This window comes from Notamacropus eugenii, chromosome 1, assembly GCF_028372415.1.
Source record: "Notamacropus eugenii isolate mMacEug1 chromosome 1, mMacEug1.pri_v2, whole genome shotgun sequence".
Taxonomy (NCBI): domain Eukaryota; kingdom Metazoa; phylum Chordata; class Mammalia; order Diprotodontia; family Macropodidae; genus Notamacropus; species Notamacropus eugenii.
In genome coordinates, this window is record NC_092872.1 from 9,080,097 (window position 1) to 9,101,842 (window position 21,746).

General features: G+C 44.7%; 1 protein-coding gene across 3 annotated transcripts; it reads left to right on the forward strand.

The window, feature by feature from the left end:
- The first annotated feature begins 6,404 nt into the window (after window positions 1–6,404).
- LOC140533122 (uncharacterized) lies at window positions 6,405–16,449 on the forward strand. Of its 3 annotated transcripts, none has more exons than XM_072652506.1 (4): window positions 6,405–7,380; window positions 9,549–9,777; window positions 10,743–10,917; window positions 14,385–16,449. In XM_072652506.1, exons 2-4 carry the CDS (start codon window positions 9,607–9,609, stop codon window positions 15,236–15,238), a joined length of 1,200 nt encoding a protein of 399 aa, XP_072508607.1. In that variant the 5' UTR covers window positions 6,405–7,380; window positions 9,549–9,606; the 3' UTR covers window positions 15,239–16,449. The 3 variants fall into 3 exon arrangements, with proteins under 3 accessions (XP_072508607.1, XP_072508593.1, XP_072508598.1); XM_072652492.1 differs by having other exon boundaries at window positions 6,406–8,195; window positions 9,546–9,777; XM_072652497.1 differs by having other exon boundaries at window positions 6,406–8,195.
- The last annotated feature ends 5,297 nt before the right edge of the window (window positions 16,450–21,746 follow it).

Genomic DNA, 21,746 nt, shown 5'->3' on the forward strand with positions numbered 1-21,746 from the left:
TCTCATCTCTCTTCCCAATTTTTCCACTATTTCTCTTAGTTGATTTTCAGAATCTTTTGAGTTCTTCCATGGCCTGAAACCAATTTATATTTTTCTTAGAGGCTTTAGCTTTGTCTTCTGGCTGTATGTTATGATCTTCCTCGTCACCAATGATGTAAGAAAATACCTCTTCACCAAGAAAGTAAGAATCTATAGCCTCTTTCTTTTTCCCTAGTTTATTCATTTTCCCAGCCATTCACTTGACTTTTGAGCTGTGTTAAGTGGAGGGCTCCAGAAGCAGCCTCTGCTTCAGCAGTAGCTACAGCCACCCTGGGACAGGGATTGGACTGTGCTCCCTTCTCAGCCATGTGAAAGACCCTTCCCACTGACCTTTGAAGCTGTCTTTAGCATTTGTGGGTTGAGAAGTCTGGAATCCACAGCAGCCACCAGTAATTCAGTCCCCTAAGGCCTGCTCCCGCACAGTCTGTGCTCTGCTCCCAACCTGGTGTGACAGACCCTTCCCATCAACCTTCCAAATTGTCTTGGGTTAGAAATTTGCCTCAGTCTAAGGTTTTGTGGCTTTTGCTGCTCTAGAATTTGTTTAGAGTCATTTTTTTTACAAATTTTTTGAGGAGTTTGAGGGGAGAGCTGTAGCAGGTCCCTGCTTCTACTCCACTATCTTGGCTCTGCCCCTTTAATAAATATTTGTTGAATGAATAAGTGACATTACCTATTCATGAAATGCTACCAAGTACCTCATCTCTATTCTAAACTCTTCTGGATAGCCTAGAAACCCTTAAGGTCCTATGCTTTTTCAATTAGTGGAAAACACTCATACATGAAATAGTCTAGCTGGGTGTATGACCTAGTAGTTTCCAAATCTCATGTGGCAATACCCCTATATGGCTTTAAATAACAATGTGACTCTAACATTTTCATTTAAAAAAAAGAAAACCTCTTACCTCTCCCCACCCCACCACCTTTTTCAGATTCCTTTTCTGTGCTGTCTTTCTTCTTTAGATTGTAAGCTTCCTGAAGGCAGAAGTTGTCTATTCTGTGTCCTCAGTGCAGCAGGCCCTTAATAAATGTTTACTGATTAATTTAAATAATTTGTTTTACTTAATATGATAAAGTATAATTTTATAACACTTCTTAAATTTACAGTAATATGTTGATACTAATAGAATACATTTTTCATATTTATAATTTATAAAATAACTACAATACTACAATCATTCATGTGGATGGATAGGTTCCTTCTCCAGAGCCAAATGTCTCACAATCTGGTGTCACTGATGCTCTTGCTCCTCTTTGACTGGAGTGAAAACACAATAAGCTTTTCAGGCTCAAATGTTTGTTTCAACACGCTATCACAAGTGTATTAGCTGTTGTTGTTCAGATAAAAGTAAGACCAAATGTATAATATTTGTCCGCAAAAAATGGTATCCATTCATATTTAGAAATACAAAAATTATTTTTGTAGCTTGATCAAGTGATAAACAGGTCTTAACTTTCTTCTGTTTCATTTTACAAGGCAGATGTTTTTTTCATTGGAAGATATATTCTTTTGTAAAATTATGGTGTTAAAGTTTTGAAAAATTTAGTTGGGTTCTCTTTCTGGATCAGAGTGTGAATTGAGGATTGTAAACTGATTTCTAGTTCTCTGCACTCAGTTTCTCAGAAACATACACTTTTAAAAAATGGCCACTGGGTGGTGCTAAAATTTTAGTGTCTGTCAAGCTTTACCTAAAATGAGTATTTCCTTTTTTTTCTTTTAGAGGATATTTTTGTAGAAGAATACTTTTTTTCCTCCTGTGACTTAACAGAAAGTGAATTTAATACTGACTAAGCCTAGAGCTTACTGATTGGAAAAAACTGTAATCTCCAAAAATGAACATGTAGCATTATACATATGATAATTAATACTTTACAAACATTTCACACTCTGAGATGACACACCAGTGATTTTTCCTGGAGTCCTGCTGTAACTTTGTGTCTTTAAGCAAAAAATTTTAAAAGGACCCTCTCAATCTTTTTTTATTTTTTTTTGGTAATCTGTCACTTTTAAAAATAAGTTTTGGATTTTTTTTTTAAGGTATGGGCAAAAGAAGTAAAGGACTAGTAAGGGAGTAGCAATTTAGCTAGATGGAGATGAGAACATGGGGAAAAGCAGAAGAAATCCCTGAAATTAAGGGAAGAGGGGGGATTTTGATGACCATGGGCCTGTAGGACAACTAGGGGCCCCATCCACCAGGATCTTGTAAAAGATGATGGGCAGAAAAACCAAGAACTTGGGTGGAAGTAGCAGTGTGTTTAGGCGTGGCATCCAAGTCAGTAAATGCCTGGTGATCACATTCCCAGGGACAAGAGCAAACTCATGAAGCACGTCCTCTGCCCTGTCATCCCAAGGCAGTGGTGGAGGAGACTGTGCTGATGGTCCTTCTTCCCAACTCCCATGCTTCTTCATGCTTCAGTCACCCAGCAGAGACTGCCTGCCCATGCAGGGGGAGCACGTGCTGGGCTGTCACAGACGGGTGAGGGCACCTCTGGCAAGGCCATGCACCCCTTGGAAGATCCCGCTAGGAGGTGTGAGAACTGCCTCTTCCCCATGCTCCCTTACACCCCACACCACATTAGGGCACTTAGCGGATGGGTGACTTTCAGTGACTCGGCTGCTGAACTCTTCTGGTCTTTCCTTAGTCGATTATCCGAATGAGGTTCCTGCCTGTCTGTTGGTGGAAAATGTCTGAAACTGAAGCCCAAGCATTTTATAATTGACAAATTATAAATATGAAAAATGCATTCTACTAATAATCACATAATTCTGATTCACAAAAACAACTCATTCCGTGCCACCAACGTGGGGCATAAAAATATCTGACGCTTACACTGCGCGTTATGGGCTGCACGACCCTTCACAGCGTCATCCCTCCAAATGGGAGAGGCTCCAGCTCCCCCTCTGCCCGTCGTTGTCCAACCTCGGCAGCCCTTTTCCATCCTAGCTTCATACCACGTCCCTCCGGAAGCCCCCCTGCGCACACCCTTTCCCCAGACTTCCCGCACGTGCACGGTTCCACTCCCGGGGCTGTCCGCCCCCAGTCCGGACTGTGGAGCCCACGTGGCCCTCAACGCTCCTCCCCGAGCCTCCCGCGCCCTGGCACGGCCGCAGGCACAGAGGGCGCGTGCGCGAGCTCTAAGAGGCCGGGAAGCCACGTGCTCCACCGCGCACCGATTGGGGAGATGGCGAGTGTTCGCCGATGCCGCGGCATCTGGCCTCTTTCCATCCCTGTCCCTTCTCCGTTCCCGTGCTTTACCCCTTATTTCCCTCGAAGTCCGTCCCTACCTCACGTCGGGGCCTGCTTGCCAGCGCCCTCTGCCTGTCCCGGAAAGTTCCAAACCCATTGGTTGATGAGAGAAAGGCCCGCCCACCCCGGGACCAGCCCATTTGTCATTGGTCGATTCCCTCCGCCCCCGCCCCGCTCTACCCAATGGCACTAGGACCATCGCTTCTTGCTCCTGATCGTCCATGCTTCCCCTCCCTTTCCGCCGGACACCCACGAGAGGAAGTACGGGAGGAATAAGAGCCGACCCACTCTTGGCCTCTAGGGCCCGAAAAAGAAGAGAACCATCGAGATGGGGCGACCTCCAAGTCTCCTAGAGAGGAACGGCTTCCGAACGGGGGCTCAGGACCAGGGCCTGAGCCTTGGAGGAGCGGCCGTGCGCGCGGGGGCTTGTGGGAGGGAGGTGGAGCCCGGGCGGGGGCGGAGCCCGGGCGGGGCCAGGTCTGGGAGTGATGTCATGGACCCAGGGTCGGGAATGCGCCCCTCACAGCACCTACCCGTTGTGCCATCTGTGGGTTCCAGCCGCCCTCTTGATTATTGATTTGCAGTGAAACAGCCGCATTCAGCCTCTTCCCACGTTCTTCGCTCGACATTCCCAACTCGGGGTCCCAGAACCTGTGTTTTTTTAATTGGGGACTTTCACTATAAGTGGCTTCCTTTGTAAGTCTATGTACTTTATTCCACGCCCTTGAAAACTGTCTTCCAAGAAGAGGGACTTAGGCCAAATGGTTCCATGACCCTTGTCCTGATGACGTCATCCTTCCTCGTGGCTTCTGTTACCACCATGTGCTGACTCCCAGAGCGATGTCTTCCTACCCAACCCCCACCACTCCCACCCCCCAAATGAAGCCCTCTTCTGAGTTCGGTTTCTGAGATCCAGAGTTGGAACAGGACCCTTCCCTCGTGGGGACTGATCCATCTGAAATGTCCAGTGGTGACTGCTGATGCCTGACCCAAGTAATGGGGAGAGACAATTAAGATCGCGTTCTCTGCTTCCTCTTTATTCACACCTGAATAAGTAACCTTACTAATGTGTCAACGGTGTGATCACGTCTTTCGTTGTCCTTTTCATTGTATGGTAAAGTCTTGACGCTCCACAGTTTGGCCCCGTCTCCCTTTCCAGCCTTCTCTCATCCTGTTCCCCTTCTTATACTCTACATTCTAACCATATAACACTGTGTTGTGCCCTCCCCATTCATTTCAGTCTTCATCACTTCATAGAAATCTTCCCAGGCTTTCCTCCCCATATGTGTTATTTCCTATGGTGCCACAATTTGTTCTCCCATTCCCCAAGCAATGGGCACCTACTTTATTACTTGTTTTTTGTTACCATAAAAAAGACTGCTAGGAATATCTGGGGGTGTATGAGATCTTCCTTTTTTAACCATTAACTTCTTTGGCAGTGGAAAAAAACCGAGGAAGGTATCAGCTTCTCTCAGCAATGCCTATGCATAGACAAGAGAATGTTTGTCTGAGCAGACAACGCATATTTCAGTCACTAATACGGCTAAATACCCTCATCTACAAAATAGCAACAAATATTTCTCTAAAGGGCAAATCAAAACAAACCCGAGGTTTTACCTCATGCTCATCAAACTGGCAAAGGTGACCAAATATGGGTATAGTTGGAAGGGCTATGAAAAGACAAGCACCTGAATGTATTGTTAGTGAAACTATGGATTAGTACATTCCTTCTGGGGAGCGATTTTCAATTTTGCAAATATACTAGATAAAATGTCCATAACTTTTGATCTAGAGAGTCCTGAAAAGACCTGCTGATACAACATGAAGTAAATAGAGCCAGGAAAACTATACAGACAAAAACTGCAACAATATACATGGAAAGAACAACCACTACAAGATAGTAGAAATTAAATGTTGCAGAATTATGAAGAATAAGCCTGGGCCCGAAGAAGGCACACTTTCTGGTTGGGGAGTGGAGGGGGGTGGAGTGAGATCCACAGCTGCTGAATATTGGTCAGGTTTTTTCAATGTATGCATTGGTTTTGCTGAATTTTTTATTTCTCTTTTTATAGGGGACAGTTCTTGGGGAGGGGAAACAATAGAGGAGAAGTTACAAGATATCAATGAAATTTTATGAAAAAATGCTTTCATGTCTAAATAAAAAAATTAAAATTGTCTTGAGACAGAAATATTCTTTTATTCTGATGGATCCTAGTTAGAGGATAGAGTCTTTGAGACATCTGATCGCAGCCTGAATCTCTTCAGTTGCTGCATTCTGGATTATTTTTAATAACAAGTATAATTTCCACTGAACTTTAAGTTTTACAAAATTTACAAAATACAACTCTAAGGTAGGTAGTATAATGACTATCCCTACTTTATACTATTTTCTCAAAATAGAAGATGAAATGATTTGCCCGGGGTCACATGCTAATGGGTTGGAGTCAGGATATGAGTTCGAGGCCTGTCTGGTCCTCTTCACTATACCATGTTCTCTGAAACTATTCTAATTTCTTTGGCCATACTTGGCACCAGTATCGATACCTTCCTGAGAATTTATTTTTGTGTTAAAAATATTGACAGCTTTTGGATTATGAAGGAATTTTATGATAATATGTTTGGTAAGGTGTAAACATATTGCCACAAAGCCTTTACTCACAAAATATTTTATAAAAATTGAGTACTAGGAGCATTTTTATACAATAATGCCATCTTCCATTTTTTTTTTTACTTGGAAGATTAACTGAGTACTCTTCCTTTTGGGATCTTATTTGATTGTTATGGCAGTCCTGTGAAACAGGCAGGGCAAGTATTGGCATTTTACAGATGAGAAGGCAGGTTCAAAGAGGGCGAGCTTGATCTCAGAGCTGATGGCTGGAAGGGCAGCATTACCACCGAGAACACAGGTCAGAGATGTTGGTGCTGGAAGGAAGCTGACCGGTCATGGCAGGTGATCCTAAACAGAGGCAGGAAGCCAGACGGATGCAGTTACAATGTTTCCTTGAGGGCAGGGAGGGTTTCTTCATCTTCACGCTCCCAGAACCCCAGACAGGTATGTGCATCATATAGACTTTTAAAATGTTAGATTTCCTTCAGTTTCGTTACGTGCGTCATCCTCTTCGGGTGAGAGGAGCCTCAGTGGCCCAGTGCTTTGTTTGCTGAGCACCTGCTGAGTGGAGGGCACTGCCGGGGTGCCGGGCGGTCCCGGGAAGGGCAGCCCGGGCGTCGAGTCGTGCCCACACTCGCACCTCCCGGCCTCGGTGCCTACGCTCGCACAGTAAGAATCAGAGCTGGGAGGTCCCCCTGCTCTACCACCCGCACTACAAGAGGTGACTGGCGGAGGCGCAGGACTTGGAGTCGGGGGGCTTGGGTTTGGTCCTCCGGGACCAGGATCGGAGCAGGACTGGACGGGCCCTCGCAGGCAAGTCTAGCACCCCACGTTACAGGGAAAACAAAAGCCGAGGCCCGCGGGGCACAAACGCTTCTTAGCCCGCATGGCCACGCGGCTGGGTCCGCATCCAGCTCCCCGGCTCCCCTTTCCTTCTCGAGGTCACCTTACAGATGAGGAAACTGAGGCAGACTGGGCACAGTGACTCGCCCAGGGTCCCCCGGTGAGCGCGTGTCCGAGGCTGCCTTCATCCAGCTGTCTGCCGGGACAGCACCAAGGGCTCCCGGGGTTCAGCCTCCTACGTCACCCGCGCCCTCCCCAGCGGGGGCCCGAGGCGAGGACGGGCGGGCAGACCACCGAGACGCGGAGGCCTCCGGGCGGCCTAGAGAGGAAGAGGAAGTGCGGGGCTCGGCGGTTCGGCCGGGCCTTTGTCCTGGCGGCGGCGGAGGCGGCGGCGCGGCCCGGGCCAGCTGGCGCTGCTCTTCCTCGGTGAGGCGGGCTGGGGAGCGGGGAGGGCCCTCCCTCCCCGCCGGGCTGCGCCCCCTGGCCCCCTGGCCCTCCCCGTCCGCCGCCCCTGCCCCGTGGTGAGGGTGGCATTAAGCGGAAGCCTCGGACCCCGAGCCCCGGGGGAGGGGCGGCAGTCGCGGATGACCCCCCGGACGCCGGGCGCGCCCCGACTTCGGACAAGCAGCGAGGCGGGCACAGACGGTGGGTCCCCCGGCGGTGCCCCTGCGGAGGGGCGTCTGGTTCAGAATCCGTGCGTTCTTCTGGACGGCTTCTTACGGAGGAGCCCAGCGGGGGGCCGCCCCTCCCCCGCCCCCTCTGGCCCTCGCCTCGTGTAGGAGCTGCGGGTTCACCCAGGACGTCCTCGCCAGGAATCTGCTGTCACGTGATTGGGGGGGGGGGCAGGACCCGTGGTTTGGTCGGTGTGGGATCTCCCTGGTGAGGAAATGCCCTCCGCATGTCCACATTAGCCACTCTTCCGCAGTTTTCTGGCCGTCGCTGGGAGGACCGAGAGACGAGTGACTGGCCGTGGGTCACCGGAGCACGGGGGCAGAAGTGGTCGGTCTGACTCGAGCCCGGGGCTTTGAGCTTGCGAGAACACTTTTGTCCCAGCTGTGAGACGGGCATTGACAGTGTTATTCCGGCCCCCTGCGTGGACCACCGGGCCTGGAGTCAGGCAGACCCGCGTTCAGATCCACGCAGATACTCACCAGCTGTGTGACGGGCCGACTGGCAGAGCGCTCCGGTGTCTTTACCGAGAAAACCCCGGGAGGGTCTCGGAGTCCAAACAGCAGCCGCCCTGTCCTAGGTCTTTGAAGCCTTTCTCCCCGGTTCCCGATCAGCACCTGCAGGCCTCAGCCCTCCTCTCTGCATCAGTGCCCTATGCCGGGACTGAAGATACGCTCCCATCCCCTCTCTGGGTTTCGGTGGCTGCTCTCTCCTGGTTTTCCTCCTCCCTCTCTGACCACTCCTTCTCATTCTCCTTCACAGAATCCTCATCTGTGCCCCACCTGCTATATGTAAGTATCTCCCAAGGCTCTGTTCTGGACCACCTTCTCTCTATATACGCCTTCTTTCTTTGGAATTGCCTTAACTTATTGTCTCTATGAAGAAGACATTCAGATCTGTGAGGCTGCTGGGGGGTGCAGTGGATAGACCACTGAACCTGGAGTCAGGAAGACCTGAGTTCAAGTCAAGCCTCAAACATTTATTAGCTGGGTGACCCTGGGCAAGTCATTTAACCTACGTCTGCCCTAATTTCTCATCTAAAAAATGTGGACCATTATAGCACCTTTGTCCCAGGATTGTTGAGGATAAAATGAGATATTTCTTAAGTGCTTTGCAAATCTTTAAGTGTTACATAAATCGTCTACATATCCAGCCCTAGCGGTATTGACCACCTGCATCTGATTTCCCATATACTTCTCCACTCTGATATGTCCAAAACAGAATTTAGTAAGATTTCTTTATTCCTATTAAAGGCACCATCAGTTTTGCGACCTTAGAGTCCTTTACTCCTACATGTCCTCTCTGCCCCTCCTCACCTGCACCCCATATCCAGTCAGTCTTGTCAATGCTTTCTCTCTGTCTCTCACCTCTTCCCCTCATTCAAAGGGCACTAGTTCAGGATTTTATCCTCACTCATCAGAACTTCTACAACAGCTTCCTAATCAGACTCTCAGCTTGTAGTCTTGCCCATGCCAGTCTGTCCTCCATACAGCTGCCGGAATCTTCTTAAAAAACAAAGTAGATCATGATGTTCTGCTACTCAAGATGCTTCAGTGCCCCTGTTGTTTATAAGACCACGTTCCTTGCTTTGCCTTTGACTGCTGACTGGCCTGGGGGCTCACCTTACTCATCCTCCTGCTTACCTAGAGTGGGAAGTCTTCCTTGTGATCCTAGATTTAGGAGTGTACTGTGTCCCCACCTTCAACTCCCACAGCCTAAGAACTTGCAGTCATGACTCCTCCAAGGGACTTTTCCATGCTCTTTTGAACACTATTCCCTTTCACCAATGCTTTGTCCCAGCCACACTGACCTATTTGCTCTTTCCCCCACCTGGCACTCCATCACCCTTCTCTTGGCCTTTTTTTCTTTTCGTATGTTATATCCTCATTGCCTAACCTAGTGTCTTCCATGGAGAAAGCACTTAAATGCTGCCAAGGTCAGATTGAGTACGTGTGTATTTGGGTGTGAAAGGCATCTCTTCACAAGCGAGCACTGTGGGGAGTATTGTGGGGAGTGTTTGTCCTTTCCTGGAATTCTGCTTTCCTGGCCACATCCTGGTGTGTGGTCTTTATTGTCACAGAACTCAGCTCTTTGCCATCAATTCATTTCTCTTACATTAACAATGATTTTTTGTGTCTCAGTAGATGATACTCATTCCAACTCTAAGAAGTTTCCAGGGAAGCTGAAGTCAGACTAGTATTGATGTCTACCAGGCAGACCCCAGCTGGCCAGAGGAGTGAGTGGGAGGAAGAGTACAGAGGCCGTGCTTTGAGTGAGCAGATGACCACAAAACAGAAAAAAGGTACAGGCCTGGATCCATTGGGCCCTATATCAGTAAAGGAGGAGGAAGAGGATGAAGACACTTGGGATCAGGTAGCAAACCTGTATGATTACACTGAGGCTACGGTTACAGGGGAATATTTTTAGGCTGGCCTTGGTGGATCAGGACAGAAAATAAGAAATGGGATGTATGATCTGGCCCAGGGGTGGGAAACCTGCAGCCTTAAGGCCACATGAGGCCTTCTGAATCCTGAAGTGAGGTCTCATGACTGAATCCAAATCCTCTAATTTGTTCTATAAAATATGGATTCAGTCAAAAGACCACACTTCAGGATTTAGAAGGCCACATGTGGCCTTAAGGCCCACCCCTGGTTTGACCTCTGGGAGAAGGGAGAAAAGGATGTTTAAAAACAGGCATCTCAAGTCATCCATCCTATTCTCTTGTTAGTGTCTGAGCCCTTAACTATCAAGAATGTAATGGAAATGCGTCCTTATTGAAAAAGCATCTAGGCTGTCATGCTGTAGTTCAGAGGATTTAGATCTGTGGAGACAAGCTGTATGTAGTTCATGGCATTCCCACACTGCCCTTAGACGTTCTGCTGAAATTAAGACAAAGCTTCCTATAACCTGTAATGATAGTCAAAATTTACAATTACATAGCACTTAAGGTTTCCAAAGTGATTTTCTCAAACCCTGTAAGGTAGAGAGTTCAGATAATAATTATTATCTTATAATATCTTATAATAATATATAATAATTTTATTATAATAATTAATAAGGTCAAAGTTTCTGTTCTTATTCCTCTGTGAGCTGTGTCTGACTTCAGATCTCAGGAAGGACCATTCTATAAATTGATCTATAGGCTGTCAGGCCCCACCCATGTTATCCAGATTAATTATCACATCTGCTTACCACATATTCAGAAAGTGAATTCTTGTGGGAGAGCACCCCAGAGCCAGAGTAAGATGTGCCAGGGAAGTGAGTGAGAGGAAGAGTACAATCTGTGATCTCTCTTGAGTCTTTCTGTCATGACTCTAACCATAAACATGTGCTTCCAGGTCTCAACCCCTATCCAGACACTGCAAGTACCCAGGGGAAAAAAAGTGCCCCTGGGAAAAGCCCAGGTGTCAAGTCTGATGTCACCCAACAACTGTTCATCAGCTGGAACCTCTTTGCTACCTACTGTGATGACCAGATACAGGGACAGGAATCATGGGAGTGTGGCCACCCTGGGTAAGATCTTTCCCTTGATTTAGAGTTTCTTCTTTTCTTGGCTTCTTTTCGTCTTTGTTAGTGTCTGCAGGGTCTCTGAAAATTTTTTCTTCTATGAGGGCTTCGGATTGTCACCCTGTTATGCCTAGCAGGTTCCTCCTGAAATTATTTTGGTCATAGTTTATATGTAATTACATGTGCAGATTTTATTTCCCCCAATAGGATGTAAACTCCTTAAGGGCAGGGACTTTCACTTTTGCTTTTGTATTCCTGGTGCCTAGCATGCAGTAGGTCATTGAGAAATAGTTGTTGATTGCTTGGACAGAATTTTCATTTACCAGCTTCAGAATCAGTCTTGAGGTCACTTTGGCTACAAAGAAGGACAATATGTCATCTAGTCAACTAACTGTTATTTATTTGTGCAATTACATTATTGTGCCATGTACAAGGCATTGTACTAGATGCTGAGGTGATTACAAATCAGTGTAAGACATACTTCCTTCACTCAAGGAGTTGACCAAGCCCCCAAATCTCCATCTGTCTCTGATTAGAGTCTTACAGTCATCCTGGAACTCAGAGGGACCTTAGAATGTAGACAACAATGTGCTTTGGAAGTTCATAGAAAGGAGAGGTTACTGTGGGCCAGGATCAGGAAAGGCCAGGTAAAGAGGTAAGATCTGAATTCTGGGCTGCGAAAGAGAGAAGGAGAAGAGAGAAATAGAGCATTTTAGACACACAGAAGAGTAGGAACAGAGGCACTGAGCCAGGAAATGTGCTAGGTGTGTTCAGGTAGCTATTAAGTAGGCCAGTCCTATAAGGTAGTAGAACTGAAAAAGGAGATTTAGGCCAGATTAAGGACCACCTGGAATGCCTGGTTCCTGTGAGAGTTCCCTGCTTCGTTTGAGATTTTGCTCTTTCTCCACGCTAGGCCTAGCAGTTTGCCTTTCCTATCCTCTCACTTGGGAACCTTCTTTGTTGTTCTGGGTTTAGGAGGTGGTCTCCCCTTCCTTTTCTCTACCTTCTCCCTCAATCCAAGAACTCCCAGGAAATGTCTCTTCTATGGGACTTCACTATACTCCTGAACTAAATATTTTTCAGTTCAAATCACTTCCTCCCAGGTCCCAACATCAGTATTAATACCGCACTCCCATCTTTTGAGATACAATTTCCATTCATCTTTTTGCTTTAGACTTGATTGGGGATGAACAGGAGGGGAAGAGTGGCAGGGCTGCAGAATTTTAGAAGAGAAGAAGTCCTGCCTGCCTTGGGATGTGGCTGCTACTTCTCTTGAGCCACATCATTACCACCGTCCATGGGCTGTTAGAAGGGTGTACATTTGACTTAGGCAGCTGAAGATGAGACAAAATGGTACCAAGGAAAGAATGCCAGCTTTAAGTCAGAGGCACTGGCTACAAACGCTGACCTTGCTCCTTACTCCCTGTGTGCCCTTGGGCACATCGCTCTGGTTTTCTCATATGTCAGATGAAGGGCTTGGAATAGCCAGCCCTTAAGGCCTTTCTCAGTCTAAATTCATGACTCCTCCCTTCTCTGAGAGGTCTTCCACTCAGAGTATTTTCTCTACCTTTTAGTCCAGGGATGGTGAATTACTACCAGAGGGCCAAATCCTGCCAGCCATTTATATTTTTAAATAAAATAATAAACCTTTATTTTAAAATGTAAAAACCATTCTTAACTTGTGGCAGACCTGCTGACCTCTACTCTAAACTCTCTTTGACTGTTTATACTATTCTTGGTGCCCAACACTGCCCTCAGTTGTATTCCTTCTATACATGTATATATCAAGACTTGACAGATCCTGGGCTTCAGGTCACCCACTGTGAAGGCGTGGGGCCTCGTATTTTTGATAACAGCCATTTGATGGTAAGATGTAAATTTCCAGGTTTGAGCTTTTACATTAAGTTGTTATCTTTTTAGCAGATTCTTTTGTAAGAGATATAAGGAAGTGTCAAGCAACAGTCCTTGGCTGTCTGGCTCCTCCAGCTTAGCAGTCCTAAAAATCACACCTTCACATGTAGCTCTGTCCTACCCATCTTCTTACTCTTTCCCACCCACCCCCAAAATAGTATTGGCTCAGGTTCCCAGAAAAGGGGGTTGACAAACCCCTTAAAAATCTCCCTCCTTGTCTTTGATGGGACACTAAAGCCTCAGTTCAAAACATTTTTGACCATTATTGTCTTCTGAATTAGAAACTGATTCCAAAGCGAATTAGTTCCTAAGAGCAGGCACTTTATCTTGAGCATTTCTGTATTCTTCCGAGTGCATTGCACATAAGAGGGTCTTAGTCAATATTTGTTCACCAGTTTCACCTTCGGTTGATTTCTTTCATTCACCTTATGTGTGTGTCCCTTCCTCCTCATTCCTTGAATGTCCCCCGACACTGATTTCCCCCTCCCCCACCATATCCCTATGGTCATAAGCCACGACTTAGGCTTGCCTAATCTACTCTTGGTGGTCTTAAGTTTGAGAATGGAACAAAATGACCCTTGCAGGCCATTTATCAGTTAATAAGAGATTTACTTAACCATAACAGAAGAATATTCAACAAGGAAATTCAGCCAGGACAATGATTTAGCTAAGCAGCATTCCCCAGCTTTCTGTGTATAGCCCATGGGAGTCCACCAGTATAACCTCGCAGCCCAGTTAAGAGTTCCCTGTGGCCTTTTTTTTGCCTAGATGACCAGGAAGCATTTCAGCAGCTTAAACCTTAGTCCACTGAGCCAACTAAACATGAGGATGGTTTCAGTAACTTCTAAGGAAACACTAGGCTAACCTGCATGGGGCAGGGCTTGAGATACTGCTCCTACAACAATCTCCGCTCAAACCATATCCTTAGTTGTGTGATCATAGACAGATCACTTCTAGGAACTTCAGTTTTCTCCCTTTGAATCTACAGAAATGAAAATAATTGTACTGCCTGCCTTATATTGTTGTGTGAGAAGTGATGTGTCAATATGAAATACTTCACTGCTTCACTCATCATTGATTTTGTCAACATGTATACTTCTCTAATACATACATATCATATACACATAATATGTATTTTTCTACAGTTTAATAGTGGAAATTTCTATAGCCATAAAAATTCATCACCCAGTGGCCACCATGGTAATGACAGTTACTCCAAATCAGAGATTGGGTTATAGAAACCCAGCAGCCCATAGCTGAAGCCTTCCTAGCTTGGCAGGACCCATCAGAGCTGGTGCTCCACTGCTATGGCCTTGGAGAACCAGGATCACCCTCCAGGGCACAGAGCTGTATTTCAGGTAAACCTTGAAGTGCTATCATCAATGTCAGTTATTTCTATTATTGCTATTTTATCTTATCTGAATTCAGTCCCTGACTATGCTATGAAACAACTGTGCAGCTATCTAAAGAGGTCACCACTTTAAAGTCACTTATTACCCAATTTCCTCTTAGCATTGCAAAACAGGTGAGAATTTAATCTTTTGTAATTGATTTTGTGTCAGGTGGTAAGATCACACCTGGAGGTGATGAAGTCTCTGAAGAAGAAGGATACCATGCAGTGGCATCAGGAAGACTCCAGCAAGATATTGCCCTGGGATCCAAGTTTGTAGAAGCTTGTGAAGGGGAACGTGGAGGAGAAGTGAGGCAGCCGATAATCCCTAAAAGAAGGACAGTAAAGGGAGAAAACCAAGATTTCCCGAGAATTATGGACAAAGATGAGACAAGCCCCTCAGGAGAAAGAAGCCAGAACTGTGAAAAACCCGGGGAAGGTTTCAGCCTTGGCTCAAAACTTGCTGCACACAAGAGAATTCAGAATGCTTATGCATGTGATGAATGTGGGAAAGCCTTCAGTCAGAGCTCTACCCTTATTGTACATCAAAGGGTCCACACTGGGGAGAAACCCTATGAATGTCAGGAGTGTGGGAGAGCCTTCACGAGGAGCTCACACCTTATACGGCATCACAGAATCCACACTGGAGAAAAACCCTATAAATGTAATGTGTGTGGGAAAATGTTCAGTCAGGGCTCAAGCCTAATTGTCCATCAGGGAGTCCACACTGGGGAGAAACCCTATGAATGTCAGGAATGTGGGAAAACCTTCAGTCGAAGTTCACGCCTCATTGTCCATCAGAGAATCCACACTGGGGAGAAGCCCTATGAATGTAATGAATGTGGGAAGGCCTTCAGCTGTAGTTCCTATCTTATTGTCCATCAGAGAATCCACACTGGGGAGAAACCCTATCGATGTAATGAGTGTGGGAAAGCCTTTGGTCAGAGCTCACATCTTATTTTCCATCAAACCACTCATGCTCGAAAGAAACATAAGCTAGCTGCACTGGTCAGAGCACCATCCTGACGGGCAAGGTTTCAGCTGTGTGTGTTCAGTAATTATTTCTGTGCTCTGCCATTTGCCTAATAATGCTAGGTGCTATGGGAGTGGGAGTTGAATTGGACACTGAACCTCACTTGGATATAGATAAATGGAGAAGAGAGGGAAGGACATTCCAGGTGAAGGAAACAGATAGAGGAAAGGCAGTTAGGAATGATTTGGGGAGGGGGGGGTGGAACAGGAGGGACAGGTTGTAAGTATTGGGGTACAGTAGTAAAAATTGACTAGGTAAATTGGGCCAAATTATGGAGGACTTTAAATTAAGAACTCAATAAATTTCCTGGACCTATCTTTGTATGAAATGAGCCATATTTAAAATTGTTTTCAGTGATCAGATATGCTTTGAGCTATTTTTTCATGCATATGGCCAAAGGGGAGGAGAAAAACGTCTTTAGGATATACTGAAGCCCTGAATCTTACAAAATATGTGTATATTTTTCCTCCCTCAATGGGAAAGATTCTTATCCTTCTCAGACTTTCATGAGGGAGACTGGGAGATCTCTAGGGAAACGATGGTAGACTCTAAACGGCAATTTACCCACCCTTTTTAGAGCAAACAGGTTGAGTGTAGGTGAGGTCTAATCTACATTTTAAAATGGTATTGAGAGACAGTGTCATAAGTAGAAAGAGCACTGGTCTTAACAGAGAATCTAGCTTCAAATCCCAGACTTGGTCAAGCCACTGACCTCTTTGAACCTCAGGTTTCCACATCTATAAAATGAAGGGGTTGAATAAGATGATCTCTATGTTCTCTTCCAGCCCATTGAGCTAACCCCTTTATTTTATATGATGAGACAAATGGAGCCAAGATAGTTTAAGTGTTTTGTCGTAGATGATAAATGGCAGCACTAGGAATTACTCCAAATCCAACAGCAAGCCAAAATACAGTATACAGCTTGACTATCACCAGTGAAAATAATTTAGGCAGCTAAACCAGAATTGAGCACAATGACTAATGTTGATTCTGGGGAAGAGAGGATGAAATACTTCCCTCTTAGTATGAGACTACGGGAGTGAAAAGTTGAAGAGGCGAACCTGGGATTGGATTCTGCTCAAGTGGCTTTGTTTTGGGATTCTATGGGGGAAGGGTGGGCTTTATCAAAAATGACTGTAAAAAAATGTCATCTGTAAAATTTGAAAAGCAAATATATTCACAGTCATGCTTAATAAGCAAACAACTCACCTCTCAACAGTTTGTTTTTCTCATGTGCTGAGGAATGAGATAACATTTTACCTTAGATTTACACCTTAACTCTTAACAGAAAAAGCCACTTTGCATTGCAGTTTAGTGTACCGGAAAGAACACTCGATTTGGAGTCAGAGGACCTACATTTGAACTCTGGTTCTGCTGCTTGCTGCCTATAACTTTAGGCAAGTAACTTAACTCCTCAGATTGAGCTTTTTTACATGTAAAATTAGAGAATTCCACTGGACAATTCCTCGTGCTCCTTTCAGCTTTTAACATTGTATGGTCCAGATAGAGACAATTACAAAATAGTTCATTTTGATCACATGAAATGAAAGTCTCCCACACAAAAAAAGAAAAATGCATGTAGCATGAGGGAGGCAGTTGTTTGGGGGAAAATTTTATTAAGATACCCCTGCAATGAGTTTGAGTTATATGTAAATGATCAGAAAGCTGTTCCCAAATAGAAAAGGGGTCCAAGGATAAGAACTAATTATTTTCCAATGCAATCGTGACCCAGTAATGACCATGTGGAAGAAGGCTTCAGACGACTAAGGAGAAAAATGCAAATCAAAACCCTGAGGTTTCACCTCCCATCCAGCAAATTGGTGAAGACTCAAATAGTCAGTGTTGGAGGGGTTACGGGAAGATAGGCATGCTAGTGCATTGCTGATGAAGCTATGAATCAGTACAACCTTTCTGGAAGGCAATTCAGAATCTTTGAGCTAGAGACTCCACTGCTAGGCATATATCCCGCAGAGGTCAATGACAAAAAAGAAGGGTTCCATATGCACCAAAATAATTTATATCACCCTATGTTGTGACTGCAGATAACTAGAAACAAAGAAGGTTCCCAACAACTGCAGTCTGCTTGGACAAGCTATGATCCCTGGATGCAGTGGAATATTACCATGCTAAGAAACTAACATGATAAATACAGAGAGTCATGGAAAGATAACAGGTACCAATGCACAGTCAAGTAAGCAGAACCAGGAAAACTACACAATGACCAACAACCCCTCAAAACAAAGTCAAATTACAGAGAACAAGTTTGGATCCAAAGAGATGTGAGGAGATACGTCCTCTTCCTTTACAGCAGTCAAGGTCCACAGGTGTAGAATGGTTATGCTGAATTTTTTTCCTCTTTTTTGTAAAAAGTCATATAGGTTTGATTCTTTAGGAGTGAGATGGGACAGTATTACAGGGGACCATCTAGGCAGGATAAAATTTTTTTTTTAATTCTATGACTCTAGTCAGAATTTGGTGTGTGAGTTGAGATGTTTATTCCGACTGCAAAATTCTGAAACTACTGCCTAAACCAGTTATTGCATAAAATTTAAAATATGCCACAATTATGTTAGAAAATCTATTTGATCTTGTAATTTGCTTTGCTTTGGCAAAGGAAGGACAGTGGGAAAATTAAAATTGTCTGCCCAGATATCATGGTGCCCACAGCACCTGATCCCCCACCAAGGGAATCAGAAAGTAAGTACAGTGTGGCTTCAGCAGAGGCAAAGACAAGCACCCTTTAGTGACAGACACTTCCCTCAATCCCAGGGAGGAGCCACAGTCAAAACAGCACAATTCATGCCTAATGAGAATCTTGGGGCATACAACTGAATGTTAATACTCAAACCTGAAAATTCGTAACATTATTAAGGAAACACCAGGCTTGTGCCCCATAGTCTGGGATTTGTCAAAATCTGCTCTTAGTCCACTTATAAGGCAGAAAAGGGTGGATGGGGAGAAGTGCCTTTCAGAGGTTAGAACTGCCTCCTGAGGAGTGGCTGACGGAGCCCTTCTGGTACAGAAAAGCAGTGAAAAAATAGTAAGCAGTATGTGTGATGCACCGTGTTAGACACTTGGTGTACAAATAAATAGTCTTTGCGGTCAAAGGGCTTGTATTCTAATGGGGGAAGGTACCACACAGAGGGAAGCTTAAGGAGGCCATGTGCTGAAGTAACAGTGACCCCACGTATCATTGCCAGGCATGGTGCTGATCACGGCTCTCAGTGTCTGTGTGGCAGGAGAAGGCTGAGGCCAGGCATAGTACAGTGAAACCCTCACCACTCAATATGCTTGGACTTGCCTTCCTTTTTCTCTCTTAAACTTCGAGATCTGACTGTAATGAGTGGGTGGGGAAGAAGGGCATTTCCCCCTCCCTCTTCTTCCCCTATTTTTCACAAGCCAGCAGTAACACCATTTTGTAGTACATGACAAAACTGAAGTTCCTAACTTTCAAGTCCCAGGCACCTGCTACCTCTGTTTCCCTTTCTAAGCACAGGTCAGAGACCAGACACTTCCTAAAACTCTATTTTCCATGTCCAAGATATGGCAGAAGCCAGGGTTTTGCTAAGACACTTCAGAAGCATATGGTGGAAGTAGACGTGTTTTCAGGAGGCAGAAGCCAATTGATTCTGAATGGATTTTCTCAGCCTAATGAGTTATCACATGTGTAATCTCAAGTTTGGGAACTTCTGAGTTCCAGTATTCAGGACCAGACCTAGAGGAGATTTCTTCAACAAAGCACTCCTTGGAGAAGGCAGAGGCCCACAAATGCAAACGCTTGCTACTGGAGTCCAGAAGCTGACTCTTAGGGTCCAGGAGATCTGGAATTTGCCAACTTCCCCTGTTATATCTGGGAGCTGCTTGGGCAGTACACATTCTGGGTGAATGGGGAATACTCATTTAGCAATCTCAGAATATCTTTACCTTCTAGGGAAAGTTTGGTAAGTTATTCTGAATGTTTTGCTCCCTCCTTTTTGAGTCCTTTGTGTTATAAATTTTCTACAATGGGTGAAATAGAGACTGTCCTCTATCCAATACTCACATTGTACATTAAGTCCCCGTGTGCTACATGGGGACTTTATTTTCTACATTTGGGGAAACCTAGATATGGGCTACATTTAAGCTCCATTCTGGAGATTTCCCTGAAGTAAAACTCCAGGGTGGGGACAACAGATAAACTAAACGGAAAAGGGTACCTTTTTCAGGTCAGACTCCCAGGACTGAATCTGGCCTCATGTAAACTTCTGAAGGACAGGTGAGAAAGGACCTGACCAATGGGTGACCCTATGTAGGACTTCATGCACGAATAGGAAGTAACTGTAAATTTCTGAGTAGCATCTGATGAAAGAGGTGCCTCAAAAGGATTACTCTATGGTAACATCACTATCAGTATAGGCAATAAAAACAAAGCAAGAAGACAAGTTTGGAGATAACTGCTATAATCTGTATAGCTTTAGGTTAACTGAAAACTACTCTAGCATTCACTCCAACTCACAAAAATACCCATTTTACGTCATAGGAGGTTCTGAGTGAAGTCTGCTTGTCAGCTGCTGGAAAAATACATATGACATCATTTGGATACTTGCTTCCTGAGTGTTCTTCATTTATGAGGCAGAATTCCCCAATTAGACTGTAATCTCAATGACAAGCACTTTACCACCACCACTCCCTTCCTGATGATGTGAAATTCTTTATGTCAAATGTGTAGAAAATTTATGTTTAGGGTCTCTGAGTCTGATATTTATAAGATTTTGCTGTAGCCTGACTTAATAGATAAAATACAAAAAAAACCAGGAAACCAAATCTTTTTTTCTCTACATGGCAGCTTTAGCTCTCGTATTTGGGAGTTTAGGGTTTTAGAGGAAGAGGATTTCATAGCTTACCTAACATATGGTAGGCAGTTTAGTAACTTGCTTGATAAGGAAAAAAAAACCCAAAATATTTGCAGTTGCTCAGCCATGGTTAAACTACTGATTTAGAAACAATATTTTAAAAGACCTATGACTTTATCAGTGTGCACACTCATATTCAACACAGATGTAAATCTTAGGTAAAGAAGAGGTTCATCCCCAGCAGGCTAGCTAGCAGGTGATGGATTTTTTTTGGGGGGGGGGGCCATAGCAAAGGTGTTTATAAGTAACTGAACCCAATTGCCCTACCTCTCCTCATTAACTGTATGACACAAAAGGTACAAAACAAAGCAACAGATTTCTCAAAAATTAGAATGGACCAGATTGAATTTAATGATTCCCTGAGACAACAAGAATAATAAGATATTCCCAAAATAAAAATTCCCAGGAACGTTACAGCCAAAATCTAGAACTTCCAGGTTAAAGAAAAAATACTGGAAGGAACCAAAAAGAATTCAGGGGCCAAGAAGCTACAGTCAAGGTCACATAAGATTTAGCAGCCAGTACTATAAAGAAGCAATGAGTCTGAAATAAAATATTACAGAAGGCTGAAAGATACAGCTTTACAATCAAGAATAACATAGTCAGCAAAACTAAGTATAACCTACAGGGCAAAAAGTGCACCTTTAATGATATCAACTTCCAAGCATTCCTGATGAAAAGACTAGTTACATCTAAACTTTGAAATAAACACTGTAGTCAAGAAAATGCAAAAATAAATGAGTAAGTATTGGGGACTAAACAAGGATAAACTGCTTACATTCTAACATGGGAAGATGATACTTGCGTCCCCTCAGGAACATATAAGCAACAGCCTCACAGAGGGAGTCTAATAGGATAGAGGACCTGGGAGCAATTTTTTATGTAATGATCTTAAAAGGGAAGAGAAAAGAAATAAACCTTGTGGGTAGAGGGGGTAGAGAGAGAAGAAAGTATGGAGGAAAATACATTACGTTATATGGCTGCACAAGTAGGGGAGATTTTACATAAAAAGGAAGGAGTGAGAAAAGAGGTAACACCTGAACCTCCTCATCTGAACTAGACAAAAGAGGAAAGAACACACACACACACACACACACACACACACACACACACACACACAACTGGGTACAAAAGAACTGGGTACATTTCATCCATACATTCAACAGGAGACAACAGGAAAATAGGATGGAACAGAGAGAAGCGAGAGGGAGGAACAAGAGAGGGTGATTTAAATGATTAGCCTGCAGCAAACACACACAAACAAAAACTAACCAAGAAGCATGGAGCAAAGGGAAGGAAAGAAAGGATGAGATCTTATGATTAGGGTGTGGGTGGGGAAAAGAAAGCAAATTCCAGGGTGCAGAAGCAGACTGCATCTCCAGCTGCCTATCACATACCTTAAACTGAACAAATCTAAAGTGGAGCCTCCCTAAGGCAGAGTGCATCACCATCCTCCTGGCCTCTCAGGAGAGACTCCTACAACCACGGAGTTGTCCTCAATCCTCACCCTCATCCTCCCCTATCTAATCTGTTAGCAGAAATCTGTTGAGTCTGTCTTTCTAATATCTCTGGCATACACTCCTGTCCTATGACACGGTCACTACTTGGG